Source organism: Typopeltis vanoorti, chromosome 1, assembly GCF_054136105.1.
Source record: "Typopeltis vanoorti isolate ZY-2024b chromosome 1, IOZ_Tvanoo_1.0, whole genome shotgun sequence".
In the NCBI taxonomy this organism is placed as follows: Eukaryota; Metazoa; Arthropoda; class Arachnida; order Uropygi; family Thelyphonidae; genus Typopeltis; species Typopeltis vanoorti.
The window spans coordinates 22,835,930-22,858,810 of NC_143549.1; the positions used below are offsets into that span (position 1 = coordinate 22,835,930).

Genomic DNA, 22,881 nt, shown 5'->3' on the forward strand with positions numbered 1-22,881 from the left:
ATAATGGGGAACACCTTGAGAAGGTGATGACTGATGTATTAGAAGCCCAGCTTTCTTCACATTCCTAAACTTCACTTCAAATTTGCTCGATACACATCAACAAAAAACTGTATATCAGTCCCAGAAAACCTACTAGTTTGCAAAGTATAAACATTAATTTGTGGTAAGGAGGGGATTAGGAAGAAGGATATTTCCATATCACTTGATTTCCTACTTAATTCTAGAGTCAATAAATTTTAGTATTGTCACCTGCTGTGATCTGATGAGGAAATTAAAATTGTGAAATCAAGAACATGCCGTAAGATTATTATTATTATTATTATTACGGGTATCTCCATGGAGTCAGTAGACTCATCGCGGGAGACCCAAACTAGCAAAACAATATCTGTCATATCTCTTCTTGAATTCATTTACAGATGAAGAGCTCACAACAAAGTCAGGCAATGAATTCCACTCATTCACCACCCTCCAGGCAAAAAACCTTGTTCTGACACCTTTGTTAACCACACTCTTCTTTAATTTCCAGAGATGACCTCTTGTTCTTCCATCACTATCACACAGCTGAAACATTTCCCCTGCATCAATCCTATAAAAACCTTTTAGTAATTTGAATGTTTCTATCATATCCCCTCTTCTTCGCCTATCAGCCAATCTCTGCAATCCACAAGCTCTCAATCTATCAATGTAGGGAGCATTTTTTATATCACTCACCAACTTGGTCACTCTTCTCTGAACCCTCTCCACAGCCTCCTCATCTCCAAGGAATCCAGGTGACCAGACCTGAGCACAGTAATCCAAATGTGGAAGTATCAATGCTTTATAAAGGGGAATAATAACCTCTTTATCTCTGGATGTCAGTGTGTTCCTCAACAACCAAGTAATCCTATGTGCAATCTTGGACACCTTAGCAATGTGTCCTCTGAACTTCATCTCCTTATCTACCAATACCCCTAAGTCCCTAGCCTCATCAATCTCTTGGAGTACCTTTCCATCTATGTAGTACACAGCTGGTAATCTTTTAATCCCAAAATGCAAGAGTTTACACTTTTCCACATTGAACTGACATTCATTTTCTTTTGCCCATTTTACCAGCTTATTTAAATCCTCCTGCAAACTTTCAACATCAGCTTGATTTTTTATTGCACTACACAACTTTGCATCATCAGCAAACAACTGAATATCTCCCTTTAAGCCGTTTCCTATATCATTTACATACAAATTAAACAACATTGGCCCAAGCACAGAGCCCTGAGGCACACCACTGGTCACCTGCCTCATTCTGGACTCGGCTCCTCCATACACCACCTTATGGTATCTCTCCCTGAGCCATTCTCCTATCCATATCACCAATTTAATATCCATTCCCATCTGCTCCAATTTGCGTAACAGTGTTCTATGGGGTATCCTGTCAAAAGCCTTAGCAAAATCCAGAAGTACCACTGTGTAGCCAGTTCCTTTGTCCAACTCTGATGTTATTCTATTATGGATAGTTAATAGATTGCTAAGGCAGGATCTACCTTTAACAAAACCATGTTGGCCTCTATAGAGTATCATATCCTGATCCACCCATTCTTGAATTTTGTCTTTAACCAACTTTTCCAATACTTTTACCACTACTCCTGAGATGGTGATTGGTCTGTAATTCAATACTGCAGTTTTAGAGCCACCCTTATGCAAAGGAACCACTTTGCCTAACTTCCACTCCCTAGGGACCATACCAGAGTTCAAACTTAAATTAAATATCCAGGTAAGAGGGGTTGACAATTCATTTGCACATTCACGCAACACCCGAGCTGATATTCCATCTAAGCCTACCGCAGTGTTTGCATTTAAGTTTCGCAATATATTTAATACCTCTGATTCTTTAGCTTCAATTCTCACATTAGGTATTGCTATAGGTATAGAGATATCCTCACTTGGGTGATAGACTTTTGAGAAGTGATCACTCAGTAACTCGACTATTACATCTGATTTTGTCACCTCAATACCATCAGCACCCACTAAGGTTATCCTTCCGAAGTCATTCTTCCTCTTACTTGCCACATAGCGGAAGAACTCTTTGGGATTACCCTTGATCTCTTTGGCTAAGGTCTTCTCATAATCTCATGAAACTATCTAAAAAGATAGTTTCATGGATCTTGAGGAACTATTGTATGTTATAAGTCCTTATAGAATAGGGATTATTTTCGCTTCTGTTCAACAAATCACTGATATTGAGTACCATATCCACATGTTTTCTACATTATAAGTACAGTAATACCAGTGGTTAAATTCTAAACAAATAAGTTCCGAGGGCCCTATACAAAATAACCAATTGTATTTACCTTTCGATGCTATCCAGGGAAGCTCCAAACCTCCCCCTTTCATCATCAAGCAACTGTTGATATTGACTTTATATACACATTCAAAACTGTAAACAATGTTGAATAATCACATAATAATGTAAGCACAATTACCGTAAAAGGAGAAAACAGAAAAATGTTCCTACAAAATAACCAACTGTATTTACCTTTGAATACAATCCACTGGTCGAGTGTCCAGCAAGTCAGCAAATCTTTCCTTTCGTTGCGTATTAATATTATCACATTGCAACTGATGGGAATTCTCTGTTTGTGGATTTGTAAAAGACCTCTTTCTCTTCAGAAACTACACATTACAAACTCGTTTTGTATTATCACTGTCATCCGAGATATTTTTCTGTTTAAAGAAGGTACCAATGTACTTATCCATAGCTGAAATACCACATTTACTTGAATATAACTTGCACCCCTGATTTTACTTTTCTAAAAAAAAAATTAAAATGTTTCACATATATCTTGCACATGAAAAAAGCTTAAACACGTTCATGTTGGGGTGATAGTAACTTGCTCCCGCCATAAACAACGCACCTTCCCCAATAGCCACTATACTGCAGAGGCAAGAAAAACAAGTACTTTTATTATGTCAGTGAGTAAAGTACAAGCACTCTGCGTAATATATTTCTCAGCAAATAGCACAATTAGAGACAACTCGGATAAAAATGGCACTAACTAATTAATTGCATGGCTCCTCATATAGAAACTATGCTATATAGACTCAAGCATAACTATATGCTGCGACGACAAACACGGTATCTAACTAAAAACTATTGCTATTAATTAGATGTGTGCGAGTTCGCTCAGCAGCAATAAAATTCAACCGAACATGTTAAAATTCGTAAATATTAAAACTAAGAAATATATATATAGTGAATGTTGTTATGGCAGTTTCACATATCATTGAAATTCGGTTGAAGAGAGTTAGCATTTCAACTCAATTATCGGCTTGCTTTTATCTTTCTGTAGCACAATCTTTTGTTAATACCACACCAATCATATACACATCTTAATAACCTGCCATTGTTGCCTGTTTTGCATTAGGCTTAATTACCCTAAAGGAAGAAAAGTCACAAAGCAGACAAATGTTCTGGGTCCGTGTCATAAAAAAGTTCCAGGGCCAGGCCCCAGCTAAATTTAACCACTGAGTAATACTGAATGATGTTAAGGATCTTACATACTGCTACAGTATCGATATGAATAACATAACCATCAGGTCATTCCAAAAATAATGCAGTTTTTAGCATTAAGTTTTGAAAGAATATAAAAGATAAATCACTTACTAATTTAATCAAGTACGTATTCTCCATTTGAATCAATAATCTCTTCCAACGTTATGAAAGCTTCATAATTCCATTTCCATAGAATTCAGGAGGTTTGGAGGCAAAAAAGTCTCATGTGTTCAATTTCAGTGCTTCTAATATATTGTATTGTTTTTCACTAATGAAATGTTGCAAACTTCGAAATAAGTGGTAATCTGAAGGTGCAAGATCAGGAGAATACAGTGGATGTGAAAACTTTTCCCAGCCGAGTTCCTAAATCTTAGTACAGGTGATTCTTGCACTATGAGTGCGTGCATTATCATGGTGAAAAACAATATTCTTTTGAATGACCTGAGAACACCTCTTTTCTTTCAGTTGATCGGGTTGTTCAAAGTATACTTTAGTATACTAATGATTGTTTGGTTTTGTGGTAAGAGTTCAAACACTTAACAAAACCTTCTGAAGGTGAAGATCTTGTTTTGGGTGAGGTTTAGCTTGTTTCTCCTCTGAATGAAACCTGCTTTTCATCACCAGTGACTACACAACTCAAAGATTGAACCTTTCAAGAATAAAGAGCAGTGCAGATGTTGGCATGCTCTCTTCAATATGTCAATAGGTTTCCCCACGAATTGTTCATCAATTCGTGAGAAACCCAACTGCCAAGCAAAGACACTATTTCAAGTTCTTGCAAATGACAATGGATGGTCAATAACGATGAATTAAGATCTTTTGCCAAATCTTCAACAGTTGCATTAGAATTTCTTGCAACAGCAGCTTATATCATATCATTATCAAGAGAGACAGGGCATCCAGAGCAAGGGGAGTCTTTCAAGTTTAAATCCACTTGTTGAAATTTTTGGAAACATCGCTGCACATTCAAAATATTATTGCCACATACTTCTTGCACTTTTTTTTTTTTTTTTTTTTTTTTACAGTGTTAGCAGCGTTGTTGCCTTTTCTGAACTCAAAGCATGGTGTGCCTAACGTGCTCTTCAGTGATCTCCACAGTAATAAAGGGTTATTTAAACAAGGTCGAATTCCTTAGAATGAGGCCGCCTCAGTTTAGTGGCACTTATAAAGTTTTAAAAAAAATCATGTTTAGACAAGTTGAGACATGTTTGAAGTAGTTTTGAATATATAAAAATGACATTACTTTTGAGATGACCTGATATTTACAATAAAAAAAAGCTATTTTGTTTTATTAATCCTCATTAATAAATAAATGAGGATTAATAAAACCATCCATTAACACAAAACAATGTAATGAGGATTACATGAAGGTAAGGGAAAAATGAAGGTACATACCACCAATTCTGATTTTAGAAATGGAAAATTAAAGTAATATTTGAATTAGTAATTACTGTATATACAAATGCATTCAACACTAAGAGGTTCAGCAATTCAGAGTTGAAAACATACCATGTGCATCACCAACATCTGATATAGTGGACATAAACCTAGACATAAAAGGACATTTCTCTGCATACATTTTAATTAAGGATGCTCCATAATGCCGCACGTAGGATGCTGGGAGGCGAGTTAGAAATGGACAAGGCATCGTGCTAGAATATACATAAGGAAAAAAAGTATTTTTTATTTCCATATAAATACATATTTTATATGCTACATTATTATATGGGAACAGAGAGAGAGCCTGCCCCGTCACATACACATAAACTTGTTATGAGTATCCACTCCCCATCCACCCATTTCTGTATTCGAATTTTAATCAACTTATTTATTCAAGACTATAATTACCACTCCTAGTTGGCTTATAATCTTCTGGAACATTTGCAATAGGACTATCTCATCCTCTTCACACTCCAAACAGCTGTGTTTAATTGAATTTAGTGAGATTTCACTGGCAACATGTAATTATGAATGAGTTTTGTGATATTCCATCATTTTATTGTCATATTACATGAAATGCAGAAAGACAGCTTTAGAGAGAGAAAAATATACAACTAATATGGTTTAAAGTTTATTTTTCACTTGGTTAGACTATAATAAATTTAGTTTAATCTAAAGGTGGCCCACCTTTTGGTAACTCCTATAGGTAAAGATGACCTCGCTATTACTTCTGCCTGGTATCTCCACCTCTGGACCTGGCTCCCACTGAAGAGACCTCAATAAAGGTCGAAACTAGTCTGGGTAGTGGCCAATCCTTAATGCATAACATTATACATATATGCAAGGAGATGTGTTTTGCATTATGGGAGATACCGGGATAGGAGTGTTGTTAGCTTGGTCCACCTTTGCTACGAGTTGTACTACCTTACTGGGGTAAGGAAGTGAAACCATATTCAGTCCTGAAGATATTTTCAGGCGCAAACTTTGTTTGCTCACACTTGGATAAAAGATTAAACTAAATTTATTATAATATGGTTTAAATTATATGTATTTGGTCATAAAATACTTAAAAAACGATTTTTTGTGGTTATGAGACCATAGGTTCTTTAATTAATACATATATTAGTATAATCCCACCTACTAGTTTCGCTAGTGACTGTCTAGCTTTGTCAAGGCTCGAACGGTACATGCAAAAAATATGAGAGAATACACTACTACTACTACTACTCCTTGGCATTACAGTCCATTTAGGACCTGGGACTGTCTCAGGATAGCCTTCCATTCTTCACGATTCTGTGCCTTGCTTCTCCAGTTCTTTACTCTCATTTCCTTTAAATCATCCTCCACATCGTCAAGCCATCTCCTTTTTGGTCGTCCTCTGGGCCTAGATCCACCTGGTCCAGACAAGAAGACTTTTTTTTTTTTTTTTTTTTTTTTTTTAACGGTTCTATCATCCCCCATTTGCTGAACACGTCCTAGCATCTCAGTCTTCTCACCTTTATTTCAGTAATAATATCCACTTCATTGAATTTCTCCATTATTTCTTTGTTATTCCTCATTCTCTAAAGTCCATTCTCATTAATTGGGCCAAAGATCTTTCTTAATACCTTTCGTTCCCATATTTGTAATCGGTTTTTGATCTCAATGGATTATTGTCCATGTTTCACAGCCGTACAAAAGTACAGGTTTGAGGATTACTTTATATAGCTGGATTTTACTTTTTATCGAAATCAAATTAGATTTTAATATTATATTTGCAGCAGCTATTCTATAGATAATTTCAGCTGACATATCATTACTTTTGGTTATTACTGAACCCAAATATTTGAACTGCTGGACTTGTTCAAAGGTTTCTTCATCTACTGTGAAACTTTGGCTGTTTCCCAATTTTTATTTATCTCTGGCAACAATTAAGTATTTTGTTTTAGTTTCGTTTGTTTGTAGTCCCATTTTCCTTGCCTCCCCTCTCATCTGTCTATAACCTTCTCTGAGGCTTCTCTCAGTCCTTGCAATACAGTCCACATCATCTGCAAAAGCCAAAAGCTGTAGACTTCTATTCATAATAGTTCCACCTCTGTTTATAATTACATTTCGTATTACCCTTTCAAGGCACAGGTTGAAAAGCATTGTTGATAGTTGATCTCCTTTTCGTAATCCTGAACTCAGGTGTGAGTTCGCCCTGTATTTGCACTCTATCTATGGTATTTCTGAGTGTCATTTTAACTAATCTTATCAGTTTAGGTGGAATTTGGAATTCCTTCATGACTTTAAATAGCTTATCTCTATTGATGTTATCAGAGGCTTGTTTAAAGTCCACAAACAAATGGTGCAGATTGATACTGAACTCGTAGCATTTCTCCATTATAGTTTGTACTGTAAAAATCTGGACTGTTGTTGATCTATCATACCTAAAGCCACATTGGCAGTCGCCCAGCATTTTTTCTATAAAGGGTTCCAATCTAGTCACCAGTATCCTTGCAAATATTTTGTAAATTACTGCTAACAGTGATATTCCTCTATAATTTTGGCACACAGACTTGTCATTTTTCTTATGTATAGGAACGATAATAGCAGTGTCCCATTCAGTAGGCATAGATTCAGTTTCCTATACCTCTGACAAGCACTTATGTATTTTGATTAATAGTGATTGCCCACCGTATTTTAATAGCTCAACTGGTATTCCATCTTCACCAGGTGCTTTATTTTTTATTCTCTTTAGGGCTAAATTCACCTCGTTTAATTCTGGTGCTTCCTCTGTCTCAGCTTTTCCCATACTTGCCAGGGGTTCGTTAAACTCATCTTCTTCTGGAACGTTATTATTATTAGACACCTCCAGGGAGTCCAAAGACTCATCGAGGGAGGGCACCTGCTGATACACCAATGCCATCTACCGCCGACCACCACCACCACTAAATTTTCCACAGACATCACAAACATCTATGCCCACGGCAGGATTCGAACCTGCAGCCTATGGCTGGAGAGCGGATACTCTAACCACTTGGCCAGCAATTTTCCAAGCTTGTTTTGTCCTGAAGGAGATCTTCAAAATATTCTGCCCACCTTCTCACAATGTCCTCCTTTACACTGAGCAAGTTTCCCTCATGGTCTCTGCAGAAAGTTGTCCTGGGTTGAAATCCGCCTTTAATTTCCTTTATCTTATTATACATTTTCTTAATTTGTCCTGTATTCTTCAAAATCTCAATTTCATTTAGCCTTGCCTTTTCCCATTCGCGTTTCTTTCTTCTACAAATCTTTTTGGCTTGTTTTCGTTTTTCTCTATATTCATTCTCATTTGCTCGAGTTTTTCATTCAAGCATCTTAAGACGAGCTGTATTTCTGTCTTTCAACACATTTCCTACATTCCAAATCATACCATTCATTTCTTTTATCATTGTAAATACAAATAACATACAAATAATATGATTATAGAATCCCAGGACTTCTCCAGCCACTTTAGTAATTTTATTCTTGATCCCTTCATATTTTTTTTTTCTTTTTATCTATAATCATATTATTTGTATGTTCATCCTCATTTTCTTCATTTATTTCTCCACTCAATCTTTCAATATATTTTTGTCTGATTTTTCCATCTTTTAATTTTTGGATGTCATATCTTGGTGTTCTCTTTCCTCTACCTACTTTATTAATTTTTATCCTTTATTTATATTTAATTCTTAACAAGTAATGATCCGTATCACAATCCACTCCTCTAAAACTTCTTACATCAATGATATCTGTCACATATCGTCTATCAATCATCACATTATCTATATAATTTTCCGTTATTCCATCTGCTGATCTCCAGGTAACTTTATGTACTTTTTTTTTGTGGAAAACAGGTTGTACATATGATCAGTGGTGAGCTATAAGGGGCTCGTGCGAGCCCTTTGTTAAATTTTTCTCAAATTTGCGAGCCCCTTATTCTTCTTGTTTACTTTTTTATTTTTTCAAAAAAAAAACATTCTTTTTTGAAACATATTAGGCGATAAACTCATACAGTAACCTAACAAAAATTAGTCAATTCTGCAGTGTATAGATTATTTGGAATTATTGTTTCAACTCCTCTATAATGAATGTGCCCAAGTTTAAAAATAAAATAAGCGCATGCGCTATCATTACCTTTTTCCCTTCTGGTAGCCAATCGTATGGTAAAACCAGTAACCAATCAAATGTTTCATAAACGATTATAAGAGATTTTGAAAGTTTATTTTTCACTTGGTTAGAATATAATAAATTTAGTTTAATCCTTTATCCAAGTGTGAGCAAACAAAGTTTGCACCTGAAAGTATCTTCAGGACTGGGGTAAGGTGGTGCAACACCAGGGCGACTCCTTGCAAGGTGGAGCAAGCTACTATCACTTCTATCTCAGTATCTTCCATAATGCAAAACAAGGGTAGTGGCCCTTCCCTTAATGCATAACATTAGACATATCCACAAGGAGATGTGTTTTACATTATGGGAGATACTGAGATAGGAGTGATAGTAGCTTGCTCCACCTTGCAAGGAGTCACCTGGTGTTGCACCACCTTACCCCAATCCTGAAGATACTTTCAGGCGCAAACTTTGTTTGCTCACACTTGGATAAAGGTTTAAACTAAATTTATTATAAAAGATTTCATTCTTATTATATTTTGATAGTTAAAAAAATGTTTTTCTTATGTAAGATAAATTAACACCATTGATTGTGTGCAAATATTTCGTGTTTAGATCATGAAATATTTGTTTAAAAATGATAGCCTTTAGAGGGCGATTGTCATCTCATACTTTTTGATTGGAATTTGTACACGAGCTGTATTAATAAAAGTTTTGGTGTGAAATACGTTTTTTTTTTTTTTTTTATCGACGATGCGAGCCCTTTGTTAAAATTTCCATACCTCACCACTGCATATGATCATATTTTTGCTACTTGTAAAATCAATTAGTCTCATGCCATTTTCATTACTTTCTTCATGTGCACTATTTCTTCCAACTGTTGGTCAGAAGGTCTCTTCCTTTCCTATTTTGACATTCATCTCTCCTAGAACCATTTTTACATTATGTTTCGGTGCCTGATCATATATCTTCTCCAATAATTCATAGAAATTCATGTTGTCTTCTTCACAAGTTGGTGCGTGTGCACATTTAAGTGAAATATTGAATATCAAACTTTATTCTCAGTACACAAAGTCATTCATTAACTGGTCTAAAAATCAAGAACCAAGTGTTTCCATTTTTTATTAACCAAAAATGCAGTACCAAAAGCTTTTTGATCTCCTCTGCTGTAAAAAATAGTACGTGTTCTGGTATCAAATATGCCACTTCCCTTCCATCTCACCTCCTGCAATGCTGTTATCTGCACTCTATATCTCTGTAGTTCCTCACACACTCTCTTCAATGTTTTGGTCTGTTCAGGTTCAAGACATTCCAGCTTTCAAACCAATATTCATAATCCTTTTTCTGTTGTCCAGGTTGTTCCGTGAAGTCCATCGGCTAACTTTCCTTTTGACTTTCTTAACAAGTTGAGTTTTAACAGGACAGGGTTGTTAGCCCTGCACCCAACCTTACAAGAAGGAACCTGGCTATACCCCCAGTACCCATTTTAGTCACCTTTTATGGGCTACATTGGGACTATTTTTTAATCCTGGTCACCACACATGGTATGAGAGAATACAGAAACGTTGCTAACTGTTAGGCAGTTAAGTTAACTGCCTAACAGTTAGCAAAGTTTCTGTATTCTTTCATATTTTTTGTGTGTACCGTTCAAGCCTTGACAAAGCTAGACAGTCACTAGCGAAACTAGTAGGTGGGATTATACTAATATATGTATTAATTAAAGAACCTATGGTCTCATAACCACAAAAAGTCTCGTTTTTTAACTAATATGGTTGCTGATGCTTTGAAATCTATCAGCAATGCAGAAAAGTAATGTATCTGATAGGATTATGCTGTAGAGCTTAAAACAATAGATCATGATTCCTCAACATGGATAAGGAGACTTCTTTCATCTTAACAATTTTTAACTATGTGATATTATGGATCATGAGAAATCACTTGAGTAAAATACTGGATTTGTCTTTTAATAAATCCTACTCATGCTCACTGAGTGATAGATATTACCATATAATTTCCAGCAAGATAATCTCAACAGTTGTATGCTTCCTCTGTAGCTAATACATCTACCATCAGTATTCTAAGTTTATTATTTAGCAATCATTTTTTTCTTTTACTTCACATAACATGAAACTAAGATTTCCTTTAGCTTAATCAGTCAACTGGTTTTCATAATATAAATTTTGCTTTACCTTCATGCTAGTTCTTCATTAAGCTTCTGCATTATAACCTTAACTTGTTCATTCTTTTGTGCCAGAAAATCCATCCTTACATGTGTAGCTCTAGATTAATAAGATTGGTCATCTGCATCAACCTGATTTATTCTGCTAACTTTGGGGATGCAATGAAATGCTGCTGTCATTCAACACCTTTTCATTATTTCCTATACATTACTGATGTCTGGAAAGACTTTTAATGGGATTATATTGATCAAGTGCATATAATAAACACTATGTTATACCAATTAGTTTCACCAACTAAAGCTGTTGGCATCTTCAGGGTACATAACTGATGTAAGGCACTAAAAAATTAAAAAACTGTTATAAACTATAATCAACTGATTCCAATTATATTAAACAAAGAACAGAGCGCATACAATACATGCATAGAGCGTGCATGATATCACTTGTTATTTAGGAACGTTCTAATAGTTGGCACTATAATTCAGTTCTGGCAACGTGAAGGATCTGATAAGGGTCTTCCAGATCACGGGCAAGATTAGTCCTTGGTTCCTGTTAAGGTTTTGTATACAGCGGGCAACTGTTGTGGCCTCCTTAAAAATTTGGGAGCGGAAGTCCTCCATGTAAGGAATTGTGCTTCTATCCCACTTCATTTCTCGAGAAAACCATACCATAGAGTGGGATAGAAGCACAATTCCTTACATGCAATAGAATATGTCAGAAATGTAAATGAATCGCATTTTTACTCTAAAAAAGTGAATGGAACAAAGGAGATACGAAAGTGGCTAATTTTTTCAGAAACCAGCAAAGCAATTTACTGTTTTGTTTGTAAATTGTTTTCTAAGTCAAATAATAGTTTAATGAAGGGTTTTAATGAGTGGAGAAATATAACAAATCATATGTGATCATGAGCAATGTGCACATATTGCAAAAGAAAATCAAGTTCTGTAAATAATCTAATTGATTCAGAATTGATGAAACAAATACAATCTGAAGAAAATTATTGGAGAGAGGTTTTAAAAAGAATAATAGCTACCATTAAGTTACTGAGTAAATTAGGGCTAGCATTTAGAGGGCAATACAAATGATATTTTTTTCTGATTCTTGCAGAAATTATTTATCGTGTTTACATTATTTAAGTGAATTTGGTTTTTTAAAGCATCACATGAAAATGTATACCAACTGTGGTTATGGCAGATCAAATTATTTTTATTATCACACTTGTGATGAATTCATAGCATTAATAGCTAATAAAATGAGAAACATTAATATCAGAAATTAAGGAAGCTGCTTGTTTTGCAATAATACTCAATTCAATGTTAGAATTGAGTATTTTTTCCACCAGAGGTCAGGCCAATAGTTTTAATAGTTGATCAGTAACTTTAGAATACCATGTAGATTGTAGTGCCGCTTGTTTCTTTGTATATATGTGTATACTCCAGATGATGACCTCAATATGAAGGTGGAAATGTCGAGTGTTTATTTTGGTTTATATTAAACTAAAGTTTTACTCTAACACAGTAGATGTTTCCATAATTTTCATGATGTATTCTGATCATCGTATAGACATGAAGGAAAGGAAACCCATTTCTGTATCTTTCTCTCTTAACCACAACTCCAGAGATACAGATTGACGTGAAATTTGTAACCTCAGCTCTATCACTCCCTCTATACAGTGGAACAATTTTACCTTCTTTCCTCTTGGAACCTGTGCTATTGTAAGACTCTTATTAAACAGGCATGCCAATAGTACTGCCACTTCTCTTAAGAGATGTGTGGTGATGTCAAAAAGGCAATAAGATTTGATCACAAAGTTATTTCCTCGAATACCTCCTGCTCGCTCACAATTAAGACATCCTCTCCTATGTCCTCTACATTCAAGTTCCTCATGATTCCACCCTAATGAGGATGAAATGCTCTTATAAATTGATCTCCGAATATCTCAACAATGTCTTTTGCAGCAGTTATGTAATTTCAATATCATTCCCTAGCCTATAGCTCATTCTACCATTTTCATCCATTAACATCTTCTTACAATAATCATTCTTCCTTCTATTTGTCACATATCTAAAAAAAAAAAAAAACAACTAGGATTTTTCTTCACCCAATTTGCCAATTTCTGCACATATTTCATTTTGCTTTTCTTACTGAGCCACTCTGCTGGCTTGTTCTTTATACTCTTCATGTAACTGATTATTACCATTATTCATGTTGTACTGCCTCCAAAGTACCTTCTTCCAGATTTCGTCCATTTTACACCTTTATTCAGACTTTTGGCCTTCAGCATGTATTTCCTTACTGCTCAACTCCTTGTTCCATACTATAGATCCAATTTGCATCCAAGCTGTCATCAGTTTTCAAATGCTATCTCTCCATTCTGATTTATACCACTATAATTAAAATTGTCCATAATAATTATTCTTCCTTTGTTCACTATTCCAAGTTGTTTATACATTTCTTCATCACCATCATCCTTCACATTCCCTAGCCTATAGCAACATCCAACTAAATATGTCTTCCTGTCAACATCCACTTAACATAACATAACATACACTGCCTCATAACCAATGCCACTATTTCCCTCTTTCATGTCTATCTTATTATTATTATTCAGACCTGCATGGAGTCAAGACTCATTGTGGGTGGCCCGTCCTAGGAAACACAAAGTATCATACTACTCCATGAACTCATTGACCGTTCTTGCTCTCACCACTCTATCAGGCAATGCACTCCATGGTTCAACCACCCTCCACACAAAGAAACCACTCCTCACTGCTTGCTCACAGCTTCCTTGCGTACTTTCCAGGGACATAATTATACAGACATAATTCCCCTGCTATCATCATCAGCACTCCACTCCTCCCCTTGTCCTTCTATCCTCACAAAAAATATCGCATCCTTCCATTTCTATTTCCATTAGACTATCTTCTTCATTCAACCATGTTTCACTTATTCCAACAATTTTGTGACAAACTTAATCAGTGAAAGCATTTCATCTCCCTTATTTCTTATATTTCTGGCATTTGTAAACAAACACAGCAGTTCATTTTTAGGTCTAACCAGTCCTATTCAAGCTACTTGTTGGTTGTTGTGATTTCCTCACCACACCTACCCTTGCCCAATCACCTTTATCATTGCTTACCACATATATCCACACAGTCTCAACTTCCCCACCCATATCGCAATATACTTCATCTCCATGCATGCATTTACTGCTACTTTCAACATCCGCTCTCTCTATACCATGTCTTCCTGTCCACCCCACTCCCATTTCTTTGTCCCCTTGCATTCTCCATCTCTTACAACTCCTTGGAGTTGCCCGTAATAATAATAATAAATTCTATAAGTTAAACAGCAGAGGGTCAAATACTGAATCATGTGGTACATCACTAGTCACCTGCCTTCTCCAACACTCAACTCCTCTTTGATAACCATTCTTTGATATCTGTCCATCAGCCATCTTATCCAAATCTCCAGCTTTATAATTCATTTCCTCCAATTTATGCAACATAGTACAATGTGGAATACTACAGTATGCCTTCTTGGTCCACCATTATTACTAAGTATCCATGTTGCTGAGGTGTTCAACATATTTTCAGAATATAGTTTTATGAGATTTTGTCACTCATGTTCTTATTAATAATAACAGATCATCATCCCAGGCTATCACAGGAATATCATTATTTATGAAATATCCAGAATGATCATTATTAGATAGTTGTCATATTACAATAAAACAAATGCCTATAATCCTGAATTTCAAGAAACTTTTAATAAATGGTTAAATCAGATTAATAACTGCTAATTCAATTAAATCAGACCATCATCAGAGGTAAAAACCTACTTATGGCTTAGAGCTTTAAACAACTTTGTTACTTAATTTTTATAAAGACTGTAATTTTATTGTATAACTTCATTATATAATAACTTTGTATGGTGGATATATCTCATGTGGGTGTATATATTATGATTAAAATAAAAATTTAATAAATACATTAAAAATTAGTCACTGATTTGCCTTTGTTGTTCATTAGTTAGAATATATTGCCTTAATAGATGTATTTCAAAACAGAACTTGATCAATCTAATATTTAAAAAAATAAATATCGTAAATATCTAGGCTTAAATAAAGAAAAAACTACGTATACAAGTCTCTTAATAATAATAATAATAATAATAATAATAATAATAAGTGAAATTTAAATGACCAGTGAGACAAATGATCTATGTTAGCATCAAAAAGGATGAGACTAACTGTACCTTTGAGGTTCTAAGATGCAGATATGAAATTCAAGTTAAATAGGGTCAAAGAGGGTATTTTATTATGGCTAAAAATCAACGTGGGAATATTGTTCTAAAATTAAAAATAAATAAATAAAAACTGCGGATATCACTACAAAACTCTTAAGCAAAATGAATTTCATGCTAATAGCTTGTATAATTATAATAATGATAATTTCTGCTGGACCACTTCAAGCAGCATATCCACATCGTGAAAGAAGCAATATAATTGTTTATAAATACTGTGTTGAGAGAGCGTAAGTTTCTAAAGCAAATTGATGAATGGAAAAACAGTATTCTAAATGAAACATAATAACTACTGCAATATTAAATGCTGATTTTTGGGAATGAGAAAATTACAGCAATGACTTATGATTGTTAAACATTACATGTTATATCTTGTAAAATAGACAGAGTCAAATACCGATGAATTTTTAAAATATTTAATAACAGAGTATCTTCCTATTGCAATAAGTTATCATTAAGCACATTGTCAAACTATCCATAGTCTCACAAGCTAGGGATAACCTTCTGAAAGAAATGAAATGTTACACTAACAAAATGCTAGAAGTCGGCATTCACAATTTTGGGTTAATGACATCTGTGGGCATCCACCTGTTGTTTCTACCTCGTCCTAGCTAGAGGACCAATCGTTCGATGCTGTTGGCACACTCTCCCTCGATGAGTCTTTGGACTCCCTGGAGGTGTCAAATAATAATAATAATACACACACATTCTTTTTCATAGCGCAAAAAGATTTCGCAAAACGATAGCGCAAAAAAATTCTGTAAATAAGCATTACACTTCATTTAAAATCAAACCATATGAAAAGTGACTAAACGAGTATTATGTTATATTATTTATTATTATTGTAAACACGTTACAATTACTATTAGAAATCAGAAGGATAGAAAAGAAAGTGGATAAGGCTGTACACCCTGATTAACCTAGCAAAGCTTTATGTTCAATATGTTTGGAAACAGCAATTTATGGCTAAAACCATTGATAATGCATAAAGGATTTTTTTAATTTATTATAAAAGATTTCCTTACTCGACTTTTAAAGGATGTGGAAAATAAATAAAGAGAAATGCATAATTATCAAACTCCTCCAATAGGGTTCAATACTGTTAACGAAACATTATGTATCGAAAAGATATTTCACTTACTCGATTTTTATTGTTACTCCAAGAAGGCAATACGTTCACAGATGAATTCAATTCCTAAACCTGAAAAACAATGCTGATCTTGTTTGTTTCAGAAAGACTGTGTTCAGAAACTCCAATGCATCCAGCTATACACCTTCACGTTTCACACTTGGAAATCCTGACGTACAGATTTTTCCTCTACGTCTACAGCATTAACCAATCAGATTTCAATGGCGAAACCCTCGCACATTTGATTTGACCTCAAAACATTTGTCGTGCTAAAGGTTGCTTAGAAGCAATAACGTCCTAAATTTACAAACGTTATCAGTTGGTCGTTTACATAAATGTTATACAGGTAACCCTCGTATAACGCGGATGTTAGGTTCCATAGAAATGCCGCGTTATATAAATCGCGTTCTGCGAGACTCAGATCACACAGAAAAAGTAGGGTTATGTTTCGAAATCGTTTTTTTTTTAAATTATATAAACAACAATGACATATCCAACAAAAATATTTTTTTATTTAATTCAGGTAATTCATGCAAGTTATGAAAATATATAAACTATGAAACAAATACATAGTATAAAATTATAAATTTACAAATTGTACATAAACTTCATTGCACATAATGCATAAATGTTTTAGGCAAAATAAAATAAAGTGCATATTTTAATCTTTCATAGCACCACGATTTGAGGATCGGTTAATAAACATTGATTTTGTCATGTAATCACTTGATGCATTACTACAAAACATTAGAATGATTCTATCTTTAGAATCATTTTTTTGCGTTTTTGCATTTTCTGGATTCATCCGCATTGAACACCATTTCCATCCAAAAGATAATTCTTTTGGATGGAAATCTTATTTTCATCCAAAAGATAATTTTTGCGATTGCACTCGAAAGATAATTCTTTTGGATGGAAATCTTATTTCCATCCAAAAGAATTTTGCATGGAAATGCACTCGAAAGATAATTATCTTTCGAGTGCAATCTTCTATCCAAATCATTAGATATTTCTCTATTTTTCCCATTAGAATATTGCTTACACGAACAATGTGCTTTGCACTTACCATTGACCTAGCAATAAACACTTTCTCGGATTTTATGTTCGTTTTGTTTGTTCGAATCGTGATTCGTTTAAATTCAAAGTCCTCGCAACAGCTAATGGTTTTTCTCCATTTTTCAACCGATCCAAGATTTTATGCTGAGTAGCGACGAATTCTCCATGCTTGCTGCGCAAGCTCATTAATTGAGAAAGAAGTAATATTTATTTGTTAATAAATGCATGCATTTATAAGCATTCCATTTAGGCTTTTATTTTCATAGACAGAAGACATCTTAAGCTTGCGCGGCAATAATTGAGCTTTGCGTTGTGTATCGAAGGCCGATGCTTGCTCGTCTAGTCAAAGCTACCTTAGCTTGCTCGGTTGTAGGAGCTTCCAAGTTCTCGCAGCAGCACTGTGATTTCATGCGCGCGCATAGTCATTTCACATCGTCTCACTCTGTTGCTTAAATACAGGCCATACACAGTCAACGTAGCTCTAGCCAGTGAGCTTCAGCCAGCCTTTATAAGTGTGCTTGTTGCTTGGGAGTTACTTGCACTTGCATTTTAAATCATTACATAACTTATAGGCTTTAAACTCTCTCGTTCTCTGTATTATATATACACAAACACACACATACAGGAAAAGTGAAGAACCTTCAGTATATGTAGATATCTTAAAGTTAGACTAATTTCAAAACAAAGTTTGGATATTTTGAATTGAACTATAAAAATATTAATAAAATAAATATAATACATTTAAATTGGGAAGAATTCTGTTTTAAAAGATTTGCAAATTGAACTTAAATTCCTTCAATATTATTATTATGTAATACTTCCAGGGAGTTCAAAGATTCATCGAGGAGAGTGTACCAACAGCATCGAACGATTGACTCCCTTCTAACTACTAACCGCGCTGAAACTTGCCTAACTTTTTGTTGAGCTATTAGTAGCAGAGGCTCTATCAATCGACCAACCTTTACTGGTATCTACTATAATCAATCAAATAGACCGTTTGAATCCAGAGTGATAGTTTTGTGCAGATCTAAGTTATAAAACATTGGATTCTTACACCACTTACGTAGGTGCGTTAATTTAACAGAAAGTGGAATAGTTTTCCGATGAATGTTTCATTTAAATGTATCAGGGTTTGTTGCTACTTCCTCATCGAATTCCTCACAAAGATAAGCAATTTGTTCTAATAACTATAATAGCGCGTAATGGAAAATATAATCTGAAGGCGAAATAAAATGAATCTGGGACAAATATAGGCTGAGACATGAATCTTGTTTCAGAAACTTATCTCCTGGATAAGTTTCTGAAAAAAAAAATAAAAAAATAAAAATCTCTGATTCTCGGGGATTTTCTGAAAATCCCCAGTAATCGAGACGAATAATCATCTTACTTTAGGTCAGTGTTTCCCAACGTTTTTTGGATCATGCCCCACCTCAACGTCTTAAAAATTTTGATTCCCCCCCCCCCTCTGGCATAATAGTCAGCCAAGTTCTGAAAAAGTATAATATAAATATGCACTTTAAATAAAAAAGGAAAATAGGTAAAACTGTTTTTAATTTGACTTTCTCCAATGAATATAAATTTTATATTATACTTTGTATATTATAAAACATAAATCGAACTAAACTCGAGATAATGCTGCAAAGAGTTTTTATTTGAGGTACTAAATTTAGTCAATTTCAATCTCAAATCCCTACGGTTTGTGATATCCAGATGATTTCTTTTTTTTCTTCTTTTTTTTTTCCCAGTAGCAAGTAATTTACAGCACTAAAGCCACATTCAGCTAAATATGACAACGGAAAGGGCAAGAGTAAATTTTTGCAAAACTATTGAATTTCGTTTATTTCTTCAGAAAGCCATGCCAATGTTCCATTTAAGTTGAATAAAGTTCTAATAGACTCATCATTTTGCTTTTCTGAGAGTTCTTCTTGATACTGTATTTATGTTGACTGCTGTACTAGTGTTATCAGCTTTTTCCCCCCTAAGAAAGTTAGGGTTGCAACGTCGACAATTTATCGGCGACAATGATGATTTTTTTTTTTGGCTATATTGGTGATGAGATAACGAATGCAACATCATTTTCTAATTGCCCCTCCAAAATATTCAAATTGTCTCTCCTGTGGGGCGTACACCCCACGTTGGGAAACACTGCTTTAAGTAGTAGACAGGGCCGACTCTACCGACGGTGCAAAACGTGCATTTGCACGGGGCGACAAAGTTGGCATAAACTATACGAAAAATAAGGGAGAAGGGGAGGTAAAATATGCTACTGCAACGGACGGCAAAATTTCTAGGGGAGCGGCCCTGGTAGTAGATGAATGCCATTATCCGGCGAGAGACCATCCACGATCTTGCTTGTTGGAGGTCTGAAGTTTCTTGGAGAGTTTCAGTTCTGTCTCTACAAGCAAAGGTTTTTGTGTCATGTAATCTCTCGTCCACTCGCAGTACTATCCTATCCTATTCCCTCAGCTATACGACTGGTGGGATAGCTATATGCTACCATACTAGGGAGATGATTATGAGCAAGGTGGTTTCCTGTTGCCTTCCTTGCCGTAATATATTTTATGACGGTAGCCGTTTGTGTTCACTAAACCAATTTGCTTGTTTTGAGGGATGAAAAACCGGAGTTACCAAGAAAAAAACCCTGAGACAGCTTTACTCACCTTTAGCCGAAAGAGACCGGATGAAGGTTCCTCACGTCTTAGACGGTGATCGAACCCAGGTCTCCGACCAAAGGTTTCATCTATACCGACTGAGCTACGGAGACTCCACTCGCAGTACCAATATATCAGCAAATTACCGAATTTCTCTGACATCATATTTTGCAATATTTTGTAACAATAACAGTGTTCAGAGTAAAAATGATAACTCCGTACTGTCACCAACTAACAATTAATGTCTGTTTAATAAATTTAATAAGCCTGTTGATGAAAATAGCAGTCTTTGAAAATTGCCCAATCTTTTTCATCCCTTTTAGGATTTCGGTTCAATAACGAATTTGGTTCAGTTTTGGTTCAACTGCTTTCTTCATTTAGAAAAAACATTTTTATATAGTTTTTTACCAGATAGTTTTATAATGTAATGCTATGTTGGGTTCTATCAGTTGTAGATTTAGGAGAGGTTACGATTTTCCAGCACTCCTTCCCTTAGAAATCCAAATGAAATTTAATTAAAATAATAATAATAACAACAACAATAAAAAATATAAAAAAAATTAAAAAGTGTTCTCTATGAATTATGAATTGTAATATAGAATTAATTTTTGAAATAAATATTATTAGAGAAAAATATGTAGTAAATTATATTAATAAAATAAAATGTTAAAAAAAATATGTATTTGTCAATCGCCTTTGGTCTAACAGCTGAAGAATGGATAGATAGTTGGGTTCTAAATTCACGGACCCATCTATGATGTACCGTCTTGTTAATATAGTGGGCATAAGGGCTACTTTTAAATATGACCCTGTCCCACGAAAGGTAGTAAACGTTAGTAGTATAATGGGTAGTATATCAATGTGATTTTGATGTAAGAATTGAAATCCTACTCTGGTTATCCGACATGGAATTTCTTCAAGAGAGTTCGCATAGAATTCCTGTTCTTATGTGATTAATCTTAAATCAGGATAATCTAGTTTTGGAATTCCATCCTGGCATATCTCATTTATAAAATATAGGATTTTTTACACCACTTAAATAGGTACGTTAATTTAAGTTTATTATTATTAAGGCTAATTCCACTCTCTTCATAAAAGTAACCTTAGCTTCGAAGTAGGTGGGATTAGCCCGCCTCATTCAACTAATCCTCATAATTATAGTCTGCAAATTATTGTAATATATATGTCAATACGGTGTAAAATAATAAATTATGATACTGCTATAAAAAAAGTACGTGTATTTATATTCAAATAAAAATATTAAAAAGAAATAAGGTACTCTAATGGCTGTTCTTATTTTTATTTCTTCATCTTGCTTTCCAGAGCAGAAAATCGAATATGTTTTAATTGTACATATGTAAATATTCTGTATGATAATAATAATATAAAAATATTACTCAAAAAATTATTATGTAGAGAAATTATATCTATTGTGTGTGTGTGTGTGTGTGTGTGTGTGTGTGTGTGTGTGTGTGCGTGCGTGCGTGCGTGCGTGCGTGCGTGTGTGCGTGCGTGCGTGTGTGTGTGTGTGTGTGTGTGTGTGTGTGTGTGTGTGTGTGTGTGTGTGTGTGTGTGTGTGTGTGTGTGTGTGTGTGTGTGTGTTAAAGATACCAAGCTATTTTAAACCTAGTTTTAATCCATTTCCCAAGTAAGCAAACAGACAAGTAAGTATTCTTAATATTTACCCTTCATGCAAAGCACATCTCCTTGAGATGTATGATGCTATCCATTAAAAGCAAGAGGCCACTACCCAGACTGGTTTCGACCTTTATTGAGGTCTCATCAGTGGGAGCCAGGCTTAGAAATATCAAGGTTAAGTAATACAGAGCTTATAAGTATTTTACCAAAACAAGTTACCATAAGGTGCTTTGACCTTATTAAATAAAAATCTCAGGATGAGAGATAGATGTAGAAAGTTTTTTTACCTTGGGTATATCTTAAAGATACCAAGCTGTTTTAAACCTGGTTTTAATCCATTTCCCAAGTAAGCAAACAGACAAGTAAGTCAAGTTTGCGCCTGCAAGTAGTGCAAGTCTTAGGCAACTCGTGATAAAGGTGGAATAAGCTCTGATCACTCTTCTTAATATTTAGCCTTAATGCAAAGCACATCTCCTTGAGATGTATGATGCTATGCATTAAAGGCAAGGGGCCACTAACCAGACAGGTTTCGACCTTTATTGAGGTCTCATCAGTGGGAGCCAGGCTTGTGCTTTTATGTACAAGTATATAAAAATAAGTGAAATGTATACGATAATTTTATGATGTTAGCAAACATAGAAAGTTTTATATAGCAAGTATCTTACCAATCAACACAGCATACATACGGAAAAATATAAATTTTACTAAATAACTAAGCTTATTTGACTATGGCGTACCGTCCCCCCCCCCCCAAAAAAAGAAAAGCTCTGCCCTTATATATCACTTGCTATTATTAATATACAGCTTGAACAGCAGTGGTTCTAGAAATAAATCCTGGGGAAACACTGTAACTCTTTACTTCAG

The 22,881-nt window shown here is 34.7% G+C and overlaps 1 protein-coding gene across 1 annotated transcript in view; it reads right to left on the bottom strand.

Moving 5' to 3' along the window:
• LOC150109830 (5-aminolevulinate synthase, erythroid-specific, mitochondrial-like) overlaps positions 1-16,975 on the bottom strand; it is a 180,870-nt gene extending 163,895 nt beyond the window's left edge. The window contains exons 1-2 of the mRNA XM_090414713.1: positions 16,685-16,975; positions 5,036-5,178 (exon numbers count right to left, since the gene is read on the bottom strand). Of these exons, the coding sequence (XP_090270839.1) occupies positions 5,036-5,174 (139 nt within the window). The 5' untranslated portion in view covers positions 5,175-5,178; positions 16,685-16,975. The remainder of the gene's footprint in view (positions 1-5,035; positions 5,179-16,684) is intronic.
• Between the last annotated feature and the right edge of the window lie 5,906 nt (positions 16,976-22,881).